The sequence below is a fragment of the Chiloscyllium punctatum genome, chromosome 33 (genome assembly GCF_047496795.1).
Source record: "Chiloscyllium punctatum isolate Juve2018m chromosome 33, sChiPun1.3, whole genome shotgun sequence".
NCBI classification, from domain to species: Eukaryota; Metazoa; Chordata; class Chondrichthyes; order Orectolobiformes; family Hemiscylliidae; genus Chiloscyllium; species Chiloscyllium punctatum.
In genome coordinates this window covers 6,392,925-6,411,604 of record NC_092771.1, presented here as the reverse complement: position 1 = coordinate 6,411,604, position 18,680 = coordinate 6,392,925, and the positions used below count along the sequence as shown (strand labels likewise).

Below are 18,680 nucleotides of genomic sequence, written 5' to 3'. Positions count from 1 at the left end.
AAGAGAGAAGAAGGTTGAAAGGTGACTTGATAGAGACATATAAGATAATTAGAGGGTTAGATAAGTTGAACAGTGAGAGCCATTTTCCTCGGGTGGTGATGGCTAGTGATATAGGACAGATGTCAGAGGTAGTTTCTTTACTCAGAGAGTACTGGGGCTTGGAACACACTGCCTGCAACTGTAGTAGACTCGTCAACTTTAAGGGCATTTAAATGGTCATTGGATAGGCATATGAACAAGAATGGAATAGTGTGGGTTAGATGGGCTTCAGATTGAGTTCACAGGTCAGCTCAACATCGAGGGCTGAAGGGCCTGTACTTCGCTGTAATGTTCTATATTCTATGTTCTAATGTAGCTTGCTTGGTCACTGCAACATTCTTCGTCAAGCTGCTCATTAAAATGAACCCAATGATAGAGCTCCCTCTGCTGCACCAGCATGACATTTTCCATTTCCCTTAAGAGCATTCCCATCATTAGGATTCATTTGGTGCTGTTGGCCCCTCCTCCCTTCATCAAATAGGATAGCGATTGATCATCTACAGGCTTCCTTTGCTAGGGAGGTTGATTGCACTGTATGTGTGTTCAGTGTGTGAATTTATGTGTGTTTGTGTGCCTGGCTGTGTGCATGTATGAGTCCATGTGCTGTGTGGTTTTTGTATGTGTAGGTAATTGTGGAATGTGTATATTTTGGGTGTGTATGTGTTGAAGAGGGTTGTTTCGGCAAGTTGGCTAGGCAGCTGGTTTGCAATGCAGAGTGACACCAACAGCATGGGTTCAACTCTTATACTGGCTAAAGTTAGCATGAAGCTCCCTTCTCAAGTTTGCCCCTTGCCTGAGGCATGGTGATTCTCAGGTTAAACCAGCAGCTGACTCTCTCTAATGAAAGTAGCCAATGGCTCAGCAGGACTATGGTGACTTTACCTGTCACATGTGTATGTATGTGTGTGGTGCATCTGTTGGTATATATGTTGATCGCATATTGGTTGTGTATTCTGTCTGAGTGTGCATGTGTTCAGTGTGTATGTACAAATGTGTATTGTGTGAGGATGCTTGGGAATTTTCTGTACTTTAGGTTTTTAGAGTAGGTATGTGATTTGCATGTCTGAGGTCATCACAAAATAGCATAAAACTAATCGATCTCATCCAGCTCAAATTCTCATACATTAAAATGCAAATTTGTTAGAATTCTTTGAATAGATAACAAACAGGATAGATGAAAGGGAACCAATAGATGCGATAATATTTGAATTTCTGGAGTGCATTTGATGAGGCACCATGCATAAGGCTACTTAATAAGATAAAAACCCATACGTTGTGGGTAGTATTGTTAGCATAGGTAGAGGACTGGCTAACTAATATACACAGAAAGTTGAATAGAAGGGACATTTTCAAGATGGCTACCTGTAACTAGTTAAGTGCTGTCAGGGTCTGTGGTGGGGACACCATTACAATATATCTGAATGACATGAAGTTTTACTAAAAAAAGTAGTCATCACAATCTCTCAAAGGATCATAGATCTGCTTTCTCATTAGAGAGAGATGATTCATGATGAGTTTAACTTGAGGGTCATAACACCTCAGGTAAGGGGCAAGGTTGAAAAGGCAGGGCCTTCCTAGTAACCTTAGCAAGTGTAGCACAGCCGTCCAGTCAACTTGAAGTACAAAACTTTCCTGACCTAACTGACTTGGATGAGGAAAGTGAATATACAATCACTGAATTTGCAAATGTCATAAAATAAGTGGGTAGGTAAGTGTTGAGGGTGATATAAACTGTATGCAAGGGATATAGACGGGTTAAGTGAGTCAGCAAATACTTGGCAGATGGAATATGATGTGGGAAAATGTGAGGTTATGCACTATGGCAGGAAGGACAGAGGAGATGAATATTATTTAAATGGAGAAAAGCTGCAGAAAGTCCTCAAATTAATGAAAGCATGAATCGCAAAAAGCTACCATCCAAGTTCTGCAGGAATGGAATTTGCCTTCATTTCAGAGAAATGGAGCATGAAAATAGGGAAGTCTTGCTAAAACTATACATGGCGCTAGTTAGACCATACTTAGAATAGTGTGAACACTTTTTGTCCCCTTAATTAAAGGTTGGAGGCTATGCAGAGAAGGTTTGCTGAGTTAATCCTAGCTATGAAAAGAGAGAGGTTGAGTAGATTAGGTCTCTAACCATTAGAGTACAGATGAAGAAAAGACAACCTGGTTGAAATTTCAATGTTTTACAGGGCTTGACAACGTAGATCTGGAAGGTTTGGTTTTCATTGTGGTTGAGTCTAGGATGAAAGGGCATAATCTGAGTAAGGGATCACTGAGTTAGGACAGAAATGAGAAGGAATTTCTTCTCTCAGAAGACAGTGAATCTGTAGAATTCTTTACTGCAGAGGGCTATAGAAGCTCAGTTGTTAAATATATTCAAGGCTGAGACAGATTTTTAATCAGTAAGGGAATCAAGGGTTGTGGGGAAAGGGCAGGAAAGTGAAATTTTAGAGTCACACAGCACGGAAACAGACCCTTCATTCCAATCAGTCCGTGCTGAACATAATCCCAAATTAAACTAGTCCTACCTGCCTGCTCCTGGCCTGTTTTCCTCCAAACCTTTCCTATTCATGTACTTATGTAAATGTCTTTTAAACACTAGTTGTACCACTTCCTCAGGAAGTTCATTCTACACATGAACCAGCCTCTATGTAAAAGATTTTCCCCTCATGTCTTTTTAAAAATCTTTCTCTTATCACCCATGTGCCCCCATTCTTGAAATCGCCCATCCTAGGGAAAAGATAACGACTATTATCTCTCATTATTTTATAAACTTCTATCAGGTTGCCTTTTAACCTTCTAAGCTTTAGTAAGCTCCAGCCTATCTAGCCTTCCTTTTATAACTCAAACTTCCAAACCCAGCAACATCCTGGTAAATCTCTTTTGAAACCTCTCCAGCTTAATAATATCTTTCCTATAACTGGGCAACCAGAGCTGGAAACAGTATTCCAGAAGAGGCCTCTCCAATGTCTTATACAACTTCAACATGACTTCCCAACTCTTATACTCAAAGGATTAAGCGATGAAGCCAAGCATGCCAAACAACTTTTTAACCATCCTGTCTATATGTGGCTCAAACTTCAAAGAATTATGTACCTGCACCTCTAGGTGTCTCTGTTCTACAATACTATCTAAGCCCTACCATTAATTGTATAAACCCTACCCCTCTTTATTGTACCAAAATGTTGAGGATTTGTAGATCAGCTATGATTCCATTAGATGGTGGAGTACACTCGATGTGCCAATTGGTTCTCTTCTGCTGCCATGTCTAATGGTCTTATGGACTCATGGTACCTACTAGTGGGTGAATTTGGTGAATTGTGAGATGAGAGAGAGCTCTTTCAAAGAATCAAAGTGGTGTCAGTATGATCCTTCATTCTGTGATTTGGTGTGGAAATCACAGAAGATTCCCAGCACAAACATGGCCGTTTTCATATCTGCAGCAGCCAAAAAATGAGCCACCTTGCCTAACCTTCATTGGCTCTGTAGCCCTGCAGGTTATGGCACTTGAGATCTAGACACTTTTTGAATATTCATGGTTTCAAACTCTCCTGCACTTTTAGACAGTGAGTTTCAGCCTTTCATCGCCTTCTAGGTTAAAAAAAATTATTCCTCATGTCCCTTCTAATCCTTCTACCAAATACTTCAAATCTAAACCCCCTAGTTGTTGACCTCTTTGAGGAGGTAAATAAGCCCTTCCCATTCACTTTATCAAAGTTATATATTTATACAGGTGGCATCATAGCTAATATTCAGACTTATTGCATTTGCTGGAACTAAGTCTCAGGAGGAGAACACAATGTGTGACCCAGATGAATTTCTACCCCAGGATTTTGGCCGGACCTAAATTTAAATGGATCAGCAGTTGGGGTTTATTAGCAAATGTTTTGGAATAGGGGAGGATGTGATGGCAGTTTGAACCTGATGGAATATCTTTGAACAGGTAGCAATGCACTCACTGCATTCTGCTCCCGTTATTATCCACAGGAAAGAGATTTTGCAGGAATATCAGGAGATTAGCAGCCTGATCCAGGAGGAAGTGGTGACTGTTCATCGGGAGATCAGTGATGCCATTGAGGCCATTGACCCACGCAAAGAATATGAGAGCTTCATTGAGCAAAACAGGTTTGAGCTTCTAGGTGCACACCGCACTCCATACTTGCATCTTTGATTTGATAAGGCTACAAAACTTTGTTCCTAATACCTCAAATATTTACGGTAATTATACATGCCGTGAAAATAGTGCTTTTCAGGAACTTCCTTACTTCTCTCCTGAAGACACTGACTGGGTGTACCAGTCACCTACTCTCAGTAGTTTTCTCAGTGGCTCCACTTTACCTGACAGCCAGGACAGTTATTGTCCAGGCTATTTGACCACAGAAATCATAGCTGTTGAGACTAATATTCTCATTTGGGGTTCCCATAGCCATTGTGAGCAAGATCTCTGGCTGATTTTCAACCTTCCTCACAATTCAGTCCACTCTAAGACTGCTGTGGTCACTGTTAACTCCATTGCCCTCACTGACTAAGATCAGAGTCTGATTCTGGCACTTTCGCAGATCAAGTGGCTCAACTCCACACCTGGCAAGGACTTGAGAAATGAGAAACGTCTAAACAAGGCTTGTCGTAATTTTGTTCCTTTCTGAATCCTTTTCTTTCCTAATTAATAGGTCAGTGGCTGAGGTCCCTCCACTTGCTGGCTTTGACACTAGCCTCCTTGAGGACTTGGACAATTTGCAGGTGGGAGAGTTGGAGCTCAACGACTTGACCATTGAATCAGTGCAACACAGGTAAGTGGCTTCTCCAGCACCATTCTACACCTGTTAGTGTGTGTGCATATGTGTCAGTGTTCGTGCATCTTTGTAAACAAATTCATCTACATTTGGTGTGAACACAGATTCTGTGTGTATACATGCAAACGTAGATATTTCTAGTAACCCTATTTAGATATGCAATGACACACCTCTGGAGCAGGTAGGGCTTACACCTAGCCTTCTGGTGCAGAGGGAGGGGCACTGCCACTGCACCTCAACAACCATTGAAAACAGGCAGTCTCCCATCCAAGTACTAACTAGGTCTGAGTCTGCTTAGCTTCCAAGATCAGATCTGATTATGACTAGTACAGCAGAGGCTAAACATATTATATGTGTTAGAATTACCAAAGTATTCTGTTGTAGATATTTTTAATCAACCTATTCAAACTTCTTATGACACTTCTCTGGGACAGGTGGAACTTGAACCTGGCACCCCACTCAGAGGGGCACTACTACTGTGCCAAGAGCCCCTAAAGCACATATGTGTACATTTGTGATAAAGAATGGCATCACAATAGAACAATAACCAATAACAGAACAATCTTCATATTCCTGGTAGGTACTGTACAGATTTATTTTCTTTATGCCCCTAGTCTAACATCTCTGGAGGAAGAGTTGCAGTCTCTGAAAGAAACCATTGACAACCGACAGGCAACTATCAGACAGATCTCCACGGAAGTAACAGCAGAGGAGCAATCAAGTGGCTGTAGATCACGGTGAGAAAGTCACATGTACCTATGAGCCAGTGGAAAAGTGGAATTAAGTAGGAGATCAGCATAATTGTGTTGAATACCACTGGAGGAGATCTGAGAGGTCAAATAGTCTACCCCTGGTCCTTATATATACTTTGTTCCTGAATTGTCTCTTTTTTTTCCTGTTAAAAGCATTCTATCTGCTCTATTGCAGTGTTTACATCTTCAGCAAGAAATGTGCTTTGGAGGAAAGCAGACAACAGGTCCAGGTCCTTCTGTGCAACAAGGGTAGGCTGGAGGCACAGCGTCTGATTCTGGTGCAGAAGCTGAAAGAGCTGGGAGACCAGGAGCCTCCGCCAGCCCTGCAGTTAGAGGAGGACAGATATTCCAACTCCTCAGTTGTGAGTTTCGATTGCCATCTACATGGAGAAGAGTTTGTAGTGATGTTGTGTGTCTTCAAAGTAACTTAGCACAATTCACAGCCAATCAGTTATTTGTGAAGTGCAAGTTTTTTAAAAAATAGTTTAAAAAATATTTAGATACAAATTCCCCAGTTCAAAGACTGCAACCTGCAGTGGCCCAAATTCTAATGCTCCTACCCACTATAGCCTCTGAACTATAGGGATCTGTCATTTTCTTTACAGATGCTGACAGAGCCTACTGCATATTTTCAGCATTTCCCAGTTCCGAGTTTGTGCTAATCTGTTTATCTTCCTTTGAAAGGGGAAAGATGGTGTCAAAGTCTCATCCTTGGAAACACTGAAGACACACTTCTCTGGACTATTCAAACCCAAGTTCAGTGTAAGTGGAGTTTTCCCATGAATTCTGAAACATAAGTTTCTTGGTAGATTTTTCTATATTGAAGTGTGACTGAACCAAGGGAGGTAGGTGGAACATGATCTCCTCCCATTTATATAAGCTGAAATGGTTAACAATGAATAAAATTGAATTGTTCAATTTCCCAAATAACCCACGAGTCATTCTGTTCCATTTGTAAATTAGAGTCATAGAGTCATACAGCATGGAAACAGACCTTTCGGTCCAACTTGTCCATGCTGAGCAGGCATCCTAAACTGAACTAGTCCCATTTGCCTGTGATTGGCCTAAACCTTTCTTCTAAACCTTTTCTATTCGTATACCTGTCCAAATGTCTTTTAAATATTGTAATTATACCCACCACTACCACTTGTTTTTGCATCTCATTCCATACATGCACCACCCTCCATGTGAAAAGGTTGCCCCTCAGGTCTCTTTTAAATCTTTCCCCTCTCACATTAAACTTATGCCCCCTAGTTGTGGACTCTCTTACCCTTGGAAAAATATCTTGGTTATTTCCCCTATCTATGCCTCCCATGATTTTATAAACTTCTATAAGGCCACCGCTTAGCCTCTGAAGCTCTAAGGAACAATTCCCTGCCTCTTGTAAATTTTTCTGTCCCCTTCCGAGTTTAACAACATTCTTCTTATAGCAGGGCGACCACAATTTTAAGCAGTAGTGCAAATATGGCCTTACCATTGCCTTATACAGCTGTAACATGACATCCCAACTCCTGTAGTCAACACGCTGACTGACAAAGGCAAGTGTGCCAGACGCCGCCTTCACCTCCCTGTCAACTTGCGACATCACTTTCAAGGGACCTGCACCCCTAGCTCCCTCTGTTCAACAACACTCCCCAGAACCTGACCGTTAACTGTGTAAGTCCTGCCCTGGTTTGCCTTCCCAAAATGCAACAAGTTGTGCTTATCCAAATTAAGCTTCATCTGCCACTTCTCAATCCATTGGCCCACCTGATCAAGGTCTCATTGTACTGTGAAATAACCTTCTTCACAGTCCTCTATACCACCATTTTTGGTGTCATCTGCAAACTTACTACCATACCTCCTATATTTTCATCGAAATCTTGATATAAATTACTAACAACAGTAGACTTGGAACTGATCCTCGTGGCGTAATGCTGCTCACAAGCCTCCAGTCTGAATAACAACCCACTACAACCAGCCTCTGTCTTCTACCATCAAGCCAATTTTGTATCCATTGGCTATCTCTCCCTGGATTCCACGCAATCTAACCTTACAAACCAGTTAACATTGTCTTCAAACACATCTGGCTGATATTGATTCAGAACCTAAAATGCTAACTGTGAGTAGATCAAATCTAGCCCATTGACCACAGTGAAATCGTGACAATCCCAGGAGAGTTCAGGCTGATCTTTTACCTCGCCATCACCACAAACAACCTCCCTGCACATAGATCACCCAACTACCAGCTCAAGAGTATTGGGGCAAATGATTGCCATTCCCCCCTCCCAAACTGCTTCATAATTTTGCAGTGTTGGTTATGTATATATTTATGGGATGATGAGCATTGGAATATGGACACATCTAGATATTACTGGGTTGCAAAGGATTTATCATTTGATTGGCTCAAACTGGAAAGCCAAACTATCGAAGAGACTGTGGTCTATTTGTGATTTTGGAAAGTAGAGTTGAAGCAAAGATTTGTGGAGAGAGGTATTACTTAAATTGTTGAGCTAACAGACCTAGAAAACCCAAATGGATCTATGTTGCTATCACTAGCAACAGCCTCTGGATTGAGGTGTTAAGTGTTTTTCAGTGCATACCAGATGTTTTGGGTACAAAGAACAAAGAAAATCTACAGCCCAGGAACAGGCCCTTCGGCCCTCCAAGCCTGAGCCGATCCAACTGTACTGTCTAAACCTGTCAGTCAATTCCTAAGCATTTGTATCCCTCTGCTCCCCACCTAGTCATGCATCTGTCCAGATGCATCATAAATGAATCTACCGTACCTGCCACCACCACCTCTGCTGGCAACACATTCCAAACGCCCACCACCCTCTGTGTGAAGTACCTACTGCATGTATCCCCCTTAAACTTTCCACCTTGAAAGCATGACCTCTCATTACTGAATCCTTCACCCTGGGAAAAAGCTTGTCTCTATCCCTCCTGTCTGTACCCTTCATGATTTTGTAAACCTCAATCAGGTCCCCCCCCTCAATCTCCTTTTTTCTAGTGAAAATAAACCTAACCTTCATAGCTAGCACCTTCCATATCAGGCAACATCCTTCTCTGCACCCTCTCCAAAGCGTCCACATCCTTTTGGTAATGTGGCGACTAGAACTGTACACAGTATTCTAAATGCGGCCGAACCAATGTCTTGTACAATGTTAACATGACTTGCCAGCTCTTATACTCAATACCCCGTCCAATGAAGGCAAGCATACTATATGCCTCTTGACCACTCTATCCATCTGTGCAACAACCTTCAGGGTAGAATGGACACTCACTCCCAGATCTCTCTGCCTATCAACTTTTCCCAAGGCTCTTCCATTTATTGTATGATTCGCTCTATAATTAGACTTGCCTAAATGCATCACCTCATATTTGTCTGGATTGAAAGCCATCTGCCACTTTTCCGCCCAACTCTCCAGTCTATCTATATTCTCCTGTATTCTCTGATAGTCCCTTAAGCTTTCTGCTACTCCACCAATCTTTGTGTCATCTGCAAACTTGCTGATCATACCAACAGTGTCCTCTTCTAGATCATTTATGTATATTACAAACAACAGTGGCCCCAATACTGCCGCCTGTGGAACACCACTGGTCACCTTTCTCCATTTCGAGAAACTCCCTTCAACTACTACTCTCTGTCTCCTGTTGCTCAACCAGCCTTCCACATCCATCAAAGTTTCACCTGCACATCCACTAATACCATTTATTGTATCCGTTGCTCCCGATGTGGTCTCCTCTACATTGGGGAGACTGGGCGCCTCCTAGCAGAGCGCTTTAGGGAACATCTCCGAGACACCCGCACCAATCAATCGCACCGCCCCGTGGCCCAACATTTCAACTCCCCCTCCCACTCTGCCGAGGACATGGAGGTCCTGGGCCTCCTTCACCGCCGCTCCCTCACCACCAGACACCTGGAGGAAGAACCCCTCATCTTCCGCCTCGGAACACTTCAACCCCAGGGCATCAATGTGGATTTCAACAGCTTCCTCATTTCCCCTTCCCCCACCTCATTCTAGTTTCAAACTTCCAGCTCATTAACTGTCTCCTTGACTTGTCCGGACTCGTCCGACCTGCCTATCTTCATTTCCACCAATCCACTCCACCCTCTCCTCCTTGACCTATCACCTTCATCTCCTCCCCCACTCACCCATTGTACTCTATGCTACTTTATGCCCACCCCCACCCTCCTCTAGCTTATCTCTCCACGCTTCAGGCTCACTGCCTTTATTCCTGATGAAGGGCTTTTGCCCGAAACGTCGATTTCGCTGCTCGTTGGATGCTGCCTGAACTGCTGTGCTCTTCCAGCACCACTAATCCAGTTCTTTATCCACCTAGCTAGAACACCCTGCACACCATGTGACTGAAAATACTTGCAAGGGTGGAGTTCTCTCTCTCTCTCTCTCTCTCTCTCTCAGTAAGAATCAGACCTTGAAGCTGAAAGTAGCATTATATCCCTCAGTGAAGCAGTTTGAAAGTTTCAAATATCTGGACTCCTAAGTGTTCCTTAACTGAATCTGAAATCTAGTCCAAAGACTTTTTTCATTATTCTGCAACTGTTACCAATCAAATATTGTTAAAAGGAATTCAAAGAAACTGTAAGAAGTCAATTTCTAAGTTCACTCCTTGACCTGTAAGGGCCGTGTTTTGCTTGCCTTTCTGCCTAATATTTTTCCCACCCACAAAAGCTCTGCATTGTCATATATGTCTTTTTCATGTATAAATGTGTGTTTTTGGGATTGGGGGAATATAATTTAATTTGCTTTGTAGCTCAGGTGAAACCAGTTTGTTACTTATTTAAAGAATGTCTGTCTAGAATAAACAATTTTTTTTGATTTTATTGAAAAGCCTGGTGGAAGTCACTTTTGATCTGGTTAATAATAATAATGTGAAACAATTTGACCATATTTGATGATTGATTAAGATATGTTCACTTTTGGTATGGCTCACAGATTGGTTGGGTTTGATTTCCAATGCACTCCTACTACCAAAGTCATAACAACAAGATAACTAACCTATAGGGAGCTTACTCCAATTAATAACTTTGCACAAAGCTTTGGGTATTTCGTAAACTGTGATCCTGTGCTTGAAGGCTACTTCCACTCTCTTCCAAAGACACCATCTTCAGAACTAGACTGAGACTTGTTCTGCCCTTTGATTAAATGATCCTAATGGGATTCAGGCTTTTCATTACAGCTCCCTCCTCTCCTGCCAATTGTACCAGCTGTTCAGAAGCCCCTGTGTCAGCAGACCTGGTATCATGGTGCTATACCCCGCATGGAAACTCAGCAGCTCCTGATCAATGAAGGTGACTTCCTGGTGAGAGAAAGCCAGAACAAAGGGGAGTATGTTCTGTCTGTGATGTCTGCTGGACAGTGCCGCCATTTTATCATTCAACATGTAGACGTAAGTATGAGAGCATTGTAGGGCAACTAGGGTGGTGATCTGTAAATTCCCCTAGAACAACTTCTTCCCCATGGCTGATATTAAGCAATTATGATCCTTGCTGTCGGGTGAATTACTGCAGCTCTGTGGTGGAAGAGTAATAATTGGAATCAGAATTCCTTGCTTTGAAGAAACAATCAATTGTAGAATTAGGGTGGAAGATGCCTTCTCCACATATTCTCACCCGTACCAATGGAATGTGCATGCACACATGTGCAGTCATTGGGAAGAGATAAGAATGAAGAATAGGCTATTTGAGCGTTTTGCGCCTGTGGAGCTGTCAGCCTGCAGGAATCAGCAGGAGGTGTTACAACCTGGCTGAGCAGTCTCACAATCTGAATGTGGAGGAGCCAGTATTGGACTGGGGTAGACACAAGTTAAAAAACACACACCACCCAGCTATAGTCCAACAGGTTTATTTGGAAGCACTAGCTTTTGGAATGGAAGGAGCAGCACCTTGAAAGCTAGTGCTTCCAAATAAACCTGTTGGACTATAAGCTGGTGTTGTATGATTTTTAACATCATAATCCAAAGATTTTTATTAAGTGGATCACAGGTTATTGGAGGAAGGTGAGAATGTGCAGTATTTAAATCAGTCATTAACATATTGAATGGAGGAGCAGACTTTACAGGCTGCGTGGTCTAGTCTTGCTCCTAATTTGCATGGTCAAAGTTGGAATTGAGATGAAGTGGACATCTACTTTCAAGAGTAGGGGCAATGAGAATGTATTTGGTGAAGAGGAAGAGATCTTTCTATAGTTAAACCATCTGTAAATGGGGTCATTATTCTGCAACATAAATGTATAATAAGAAATGTTCTCTATCCTGTGCATGCTATACCATGTGCACTAAAATTTGTGTTAGCATGCAATTATCAAGCTGACGATGTATTTACAAGGCATTCAGACCAGTCTTCATTGGTATTCAGATTGCAGCAGAAAGATTATTACAACCATTTTATGAGTTAATACATACTATGAAAAATTGATAAATTTCAGCTCATTATGTGAATTGAAAACAGCTGAGTTTTGCATGTGTGAATGCCATTCTTATCTCCTTCTGTTTCTCAATAGTCTCAGTATCGATTTGATGGTGAGAGTTTTCCCACAATCCCTCTCCTCATTGACAACCTTGTAAAAACCAGACAACCTGTCACCAAGAAAACTGGAGCTGTACTGATCAAACCAATTACTAAGGTGCGTTTTAAAGTATCATGCCAAATATAACTTGCACACCCCACTCTCTCTCCCTCTTCGACCCCCATTCTTTCTCTTCTCCCCCCCCGACTCTCTCTCTCCCCCCACATTCTTTCCCTCTCTTCCCACTCTCTCTCCCCTACTCTCTCTGCCCTCCCCCACTGTCTCGCTGTCCTCCCCTCTCTCTCTCTCTCTCTCTCTCTGTCTCTCTCTCCACCTCCCCACTCTCTCTCTACACCTTCCCACTCTCTCTCTCTCCACCTCCTCACTCTCTCTCGCTCTCTCTCTCTCCACCTCCCCACTCTCTCTCTCTCCACCTCCCCACTCTCTCTCGCTCTCTCTCCACCTCCCCCCCCCCCTCTCTCTTCCCCCCCACCTCCCCACTTTTTCTCCCTCTCTCTCTATACCTCCCCACTCTCTCTTTCTCTCCACCTCCCCAGTCACCCTCTCCTCGCCCCCACACACACTCCCTCTCCTCACCCTCACTCTCTCTCCGTCTCCTCCCCCCACTCTCTCTCTGTACCCCCCGCTCTCTCTCTCTCTCTCTCTCTTCCCCCCCAACTCCCCACTTTTTCTCCCTCTCTCTCTATACCTCCCCACTCTCTCTTTCTCTCCACCTCCCCAGTCACCCTCTCCTCGCCCCCACACACACTCCCTCTCCTCACCCTCACTCTCTCTCCGTCTCCTCCCCCCACTCTCTCTCTGTACCCCCCGCTCTCTCTCTCTCTCTCTCTCTTTCTCTCTCTCTCTCTGTACCCCCTACTCTCTCTGTACACCAGCTCTCTCTATACCCCCCTGCGCGCGCGCGCGCTCTCTCTCTCTCTCTCTCTCTCTCTCTATACCCCCCTGCTCTCTCTCTCTACCCCCCCCCCTCTCTGTACACCAGCTCTCTCTGTACCCCCAGGCTCTCTCTCTCTATACCCCCCCGCTCTCTGTACCCCCCGCTCTCTCTCTTCCATCCCCTGCTCTCTCTCTCTCACTCCCCTGCCCTCTCTCTCCTCCTCTTCTCTCTTCTCTTTCCCCCCCTCACCTCTTACTACAGTTTGTCACACTTTGCCTCACTCTGTCATTTTCTTGTATTCTTCCTTTTCTTGTGCTTTTTCTGTCACCGTTTTTTGCTATCACCCTCTCATGATTTTTTTAAAAAATCCAACCACCTCCTGTGCCATGTCTAATGTTCGCATGCTCTCTGTCTCATTTAATTTGTCCTAGATCCATTGCTTTCTCACATTTAACCTCTTTCTCACCCTAAATACAGGTTGTTCTGCTATAATGCAACTTTCATGAATGCAAATTGGCTCTAATGCAATTGAGGAATGGGGTGCTATTTCTAAAACACAGACTTTTAAAATATGTGTTGACTATAACACGATTGTGTCACCAATAATAAGTGCTGTTTTTATTACACGATTTTTATATGGTGTGGAGTCGCACAAGAATGCAACCATTGCGTTACAGAAGAACTCCCTGTACATCCTGCTCTTTCTCAAAGAACAGTCTCCTTCTCTCACTATATCACTATATCCATTCCTCTTTCTCTTGTTCTCTGTCCTTTCCCTTCAATCTTGCAGCAATGTACTTTACTCGTTATAACCATTTAGAACTTACCATATTGAATGAAGAGGTAAAGAAACTGTCTGGTGTAGCTGTCAGCCAAACACACACAAGTCCTCCTGGTTTGATTGACTCTCCACGAAGTTAAGTGATCTGAATTTGGACTAATGTACTGGGTGGAGATTACAGCTGGCTTAATTATTCCTGCATTAGGAACAAGAATAATTTCACAGTGGCCCCACTCCTAACCACTGTTTTACAACTGTGAATTGGGCAAAATGTTATGGTCTTTGCAGCTGACAAATTTGGAGACCCTCACAACTTAATCTTCCATATAAACACTCGAGTAAAGCACAGGAGCAACAGCTGTGACCTCTTTTCTGATACTGCACTTTTCGTTACAGGATAAATGGGTACTGGACCATGAAGATGTTCTGATAGGGGATCGCATTGGTCGGGTAAGTATCTACATGACTTCCAGAATCTCATTCTCCTGGATACCTGTGCCTTCCTTTCCCAAAAGTTCAGTTACAAATTACAGCATTGCTTTTCAGACAAGGAAGGCCCAATGATGATCCCACAGATAAAATGCCTGCTGCTGCTGCTCACTGTCCAGCTATGCGGGTGAAGAAAGCTGCTGGTTTGTGTCAGGCCCCTGAACACACTCTTGATGACTCAGGGACTTTTCCATTACAAGATTGGAAATCATAGGAACAGAGCAGGTCATTGAGTCCCTCGAGTCTGTTCTACCATTCAGTGAGATCACGGCTGATCTATGGCCTAACTCCAGATACCTGCTTTTGGCCCATACCCCTTAATATTTTTGATTAACAAAAACTTTTATCCGGTTCAAATTTAAAATTAACAACTGATCTAGCATCCACTATCATTTGTGGCAGAGGGTTCCAAACAGTAACCACTCTTTGTGTGTAGAAGTGCTTCTTAACATCTCTCCTGAATGGTTGGCCCTAATTCTCAGACTATAACCCTTAGTTCTAGAATCGCCAGCCAGTGGAAATAGTTTACATTTATCTACTCTTTTTTTTTGTTACGGTCCTGAAGACTTTGAAAAGGGCCTAATTTGTGTAATCTTTCCTCATAAACTAATCCCTGAGGTCCAGGTATCATTATTGTAAAGCTATGTTGTCCTCCCTCTCAGGTCAATATATCCTTCCTAAGGTGTGGTACCCAGAACCTGTTCTCAGTACTTGATGTGGGGTCTAACTCGGGTTTTGTATAACTGCAGCATAACTTCTGCATCCTTGTACTCCTGTCCTCTAGATATAAAGGCCAGCATTCCATTAATTTTCTTGATTACTTTCTGCACCTGTTCATGACGTTCTAAGGATCAATGCACATTAAGTCACTAGTCTCCTTGGATAGCCACTGTATTTAACTGCATACCATATAGAAGGTTCTATGCTTTGTTCCAAAATAAATAATCTCATACTTACTTACATTGACCTCCATCTACCACAATCCTGCACAATCACTTATACTATCAATATCCTCATGCAATGTTATGTTGTCACCTACACTGCCTACAATGCTGCCTAACTCTCTGTCATCAGCAAATTTGGATATATGATTTTCTATGCCATTATCCAAGTTATTAGTAAATAATGTGAATAATTGAGACCCGAACTCAGATCCTTGTGGGACACTAGTCTCATCCTGCCAAGTTGAGTAACTATCCATTTTCCCTACTTTGTTGTCTGCCACACAGCCAACTTCTCAGCCATGTCAGTAATTTGCTATCAGCACTGTGGATTTCTATCTTTGTTAACAGTTTCATATGTGGAACTTTATCAAATGCCTTCTGAAAGTACATATAAACAACATCGATAGATATTCACCTTTATTACTTTAATCATCCCTTCCAAAACTTCACTGAGATTTTTTGGGCATGACCTACCTGTCGTGAATCCTTGCTGGCTCATCCTAATTAATTAAAAAATTCAAGTTACAGACTCCAACAATTTCCCCACCATAAACGTTAGGCTTACTGCTCTGTAATTCCTTCAATTTCCTCGAACATCCTTTCTTAAAAAAAAGTGGCATATGTAATTTTCTAATCCAGAGGGGTGACTTGTGTATCTAGGGAACTCTGAAAGATTATAATTAGGGTGTCTACAATGTGATCCCCTAGTTCCTTTAACAACTGTCAAATGGACCCTGGGGATTTGTCACTCTATAGTTCCATTATCGATGTTTTATTTAATGTTAATTTTATTCCATCTTTGTTCCCAATACACTATTAATTTCCTCAGGATTTTCAGTAAACTATTGTCCTGTTCTAGTGTAAATACTGAAGCAAAGTATTTATTCAGTATGTCTGCCATTTCCCCATAGTCACTGACAATACATTCACTTCCAGTCTTCAGTGAGTCAACATTGCTCCTGACCACCACCTTTTCCTTTACCACCCTCCCTGACTTAATCTCATCTGACATGTTGCTCATGTGTATCCTAATATACACCATATTCCCTTCACCCATTATCCTTGTGCTCTCTAACCAACATTGATCCTGAGTCAGGACCCTCAATATTAAAATTCCCATCCTTTTTTCAAATCTGTCCATGGATTCATCTATCTCTCTAACCACCTCCAAACCCTCAACACACATGTTTTTGCACTATTCCAATCGAGTCGTCATCTACCAATTCTCTTCGCCATTGGCAGATGTGCCTCAAATTCCCTCCTTCACCCTCATCTCCTCCTCTGTGTTGCTCTTTAAAAACTACTACTTTGACAAACATGTTCTACCAAAAGAATGCTTCTTTATGTGGTTCATATATTAAATTTTGTCTAATAACAATCCTGTAGGAACTTTTACTACATTAAAAGTGCTATCTAAATGCAAGCTATTCTTGGTGGAATGGATTTTTCTGCTTTTGAATGCATTATTTTAGCTGGTGGTGGAAGGAGGGGTGAGTGGTTGGGTGTTGATGGCTTTCATCCATCTTTCATCAGCCATAAGAAATAGGACCAGAAGTAGACCATTTGGCCCTTTTGAGGATGTTTTGTCTTTCAATAAAATTATCGCTGACCTGATCATAGCCGTAACCCCACTTTCCTGCCTGACCATCTGTCACCCTTGATTAATTTGTAGATCAAAGATCTGTCTAACTCAGGCTTGAATAGATTGGGGGACCCAGACTCCATTGCTTTTTGTGGGAGAGATTTCCAAAGATTTGGAAACCAGCGGTCATTGCTTCAAAATAAGGGAACGCCCATTTATTCAGAAATAGTGAGAATGTATTTTTCACAGACAGCCATGAATATTTGGAATTCTCTTCCTCAAATGACAATGGAAGCAGAGCTCTTGAATATTTTTAAGGCAGTGGTGGTTAGACTTCTGATCATTTAAGGGAATGAAAGAATTATGAGGATAGGCAGAAATGTGGAGTAATCAGATCAGCATGATCTTATTGAATAATGACCATGCTTATTTGTAACAACCCTTTGCAGAAAATAACTTTCTCCATAGCCCCATCTTAAATTGAAGACTCCTATTTTTAAACAATGCCCTTAATTAAACTGAACTAGAATATTTCTGATACAGGGTAACTTTGGCGAGGTGTTCAGTGGGAGGATGAGGAACGATAACACTCTGGTGGCTGTGAAGATGTGCCGTGAAAATCTGCCTGCTGATCAGAAGAATAAGTTCTTGATGGAGGCCAGGTCAGTGCTGGTGCAACTACCATAGGATCATAGTCTGAACAAATAGTGACACAAAAATAATGCCAAAGTGGCAGGCTAGCTCCTTGATTAGCCCTTTACACAGTGCAGTTGTCAAAGTTACTGCAGGAGTGCCTGAGTGAAGCTATCTTAGTGATGTTTAATACGGTTTAGAACAAGGTTTGCCATTGTGTGTTCACCATCAATGGTTTAGTGCTTTACTGAAGACTGGGTCCAACAGACCAAAGAAATCTTTTACTGTTCAACACTGGGAGTGACCAATCATTATTGCCCAGCAAAAATATAACCAATTGGAACTGTTTTAATCTGAATGGGAGACTTTATAGAGTGATCCAATAGATCTTACAGAGATAAAAGGAAACCGTCTATTTCTAGCCATCAAGGGGTGGATAACAAGAGTATCTAGATACAAGAGCAGACATTTAACACAGAGGAGATGAGAACCTTCCTTAGACACAAATGTCGAGTCAATGATTGAAACAGAGATTGTGTCAATACTGAAGATAATGATTGAGCAAAGGAGGAGTGAGGGATATACTTGTGACTCGATAGGTGGTGACTCTGAGTCCGAAAAACTTGATTGCATTCCAACACGTGTTGGCTATGAAAGGAGTGTTTGTAAGGTGGTTTAACACACTGATAAGCCCAGGAATGCTCCCATCACTCTCCTAATGTTCCTCAAAGGGATATTAGGTGCATGAAGATAAAATACAAACCAATAGTTCTAACTGACAGTTCAGTTTCTAAAAGCTGTTAAAGAAAACAATGTTATCTTAACATTATTTCTTAACATTTTTCAGAATCTTGAAACAGTATGATCATCCGAACATTGTCAGGCTGATAGGAGTCTGTACTCAGAAACAGCCAATTTACATCGTCATGGAGCTGGTGCAAGGTGAGAGAATCGGGCATTAGCTAACTGTGACAGAAAGTGGAGTTGATAAAGATGTTTCACCCTTCAAATCCATTTCTCACAGAGATTGTCCACAATCTGCTCCATCACTTCTGACATCATGGCACATTAGAACACCATTCGACCCTTCAAGTATATTCTGGCTGTCAGTAGTACAATCCATGCTCAGCTGTCCATGTTCAAATACAGCAAGTCCTAGACAATATCCATGTTATAGTTGACAAATGGCAAATAATATTTGTGGTACACAAATTCCAGGCAATGAATTTCTCCAGCAAGAGAGGGTCTAACCAT

The 18,680-nt window shown here is 42.2% G+C and overlaps 1 protein-coding gene across 4 annotated transcripts in view; it reads left to right on the top strand.

The window, feature by feature from the left end:
• Positions 1-18,680, top strand: part of fes (FES proto-oncogene, tyrosine kinase) — a 57,863-nt gene that overhangs the window by 31,960 nt on the left and 7,223 nt on the right. For all 4 annotated transcript variants that reach the window (XM_072552851.1, XM_072552850.1, XM_072552852.1 and 1 more), the window contains exons 6-15: positions 4,030-4,167; positions 4,713-4,832; positions 5,450-5,572; positions 5,763-5,949; positions 6,272-6,349; positions 10,772-10,981; positions 12,094-12,216; positions 14,175-14,228; positions 17,337-17,455; positions 18,274-18,368. In XM_072552851.1, the coding sequence (XP_072408952.1) occupies positions 4,030-4,167; positions 4,713-4,832; positions 5,450-5,572; positions 5,763-5,949; positions 6,272-6,349; positions 10,772-10,981; positions 12,094-12,216; positions 14,175-14,228; positions 17,337-17,455; positions 18,274-18,368 (1,247 nt within the window). The remainder of the gene's footprint in view (positions 1-4,029; positions 4,168-4,712; positions 4,833-5,449; positions 5,573-5,762; positions 5,950-6,271; positions 6,350-10,771; positions 10,982-12,093; positions 12,217-14,174; positions 14,229-17,336; positions 17,456-18,273; positions 18,369-18,680) is intronic.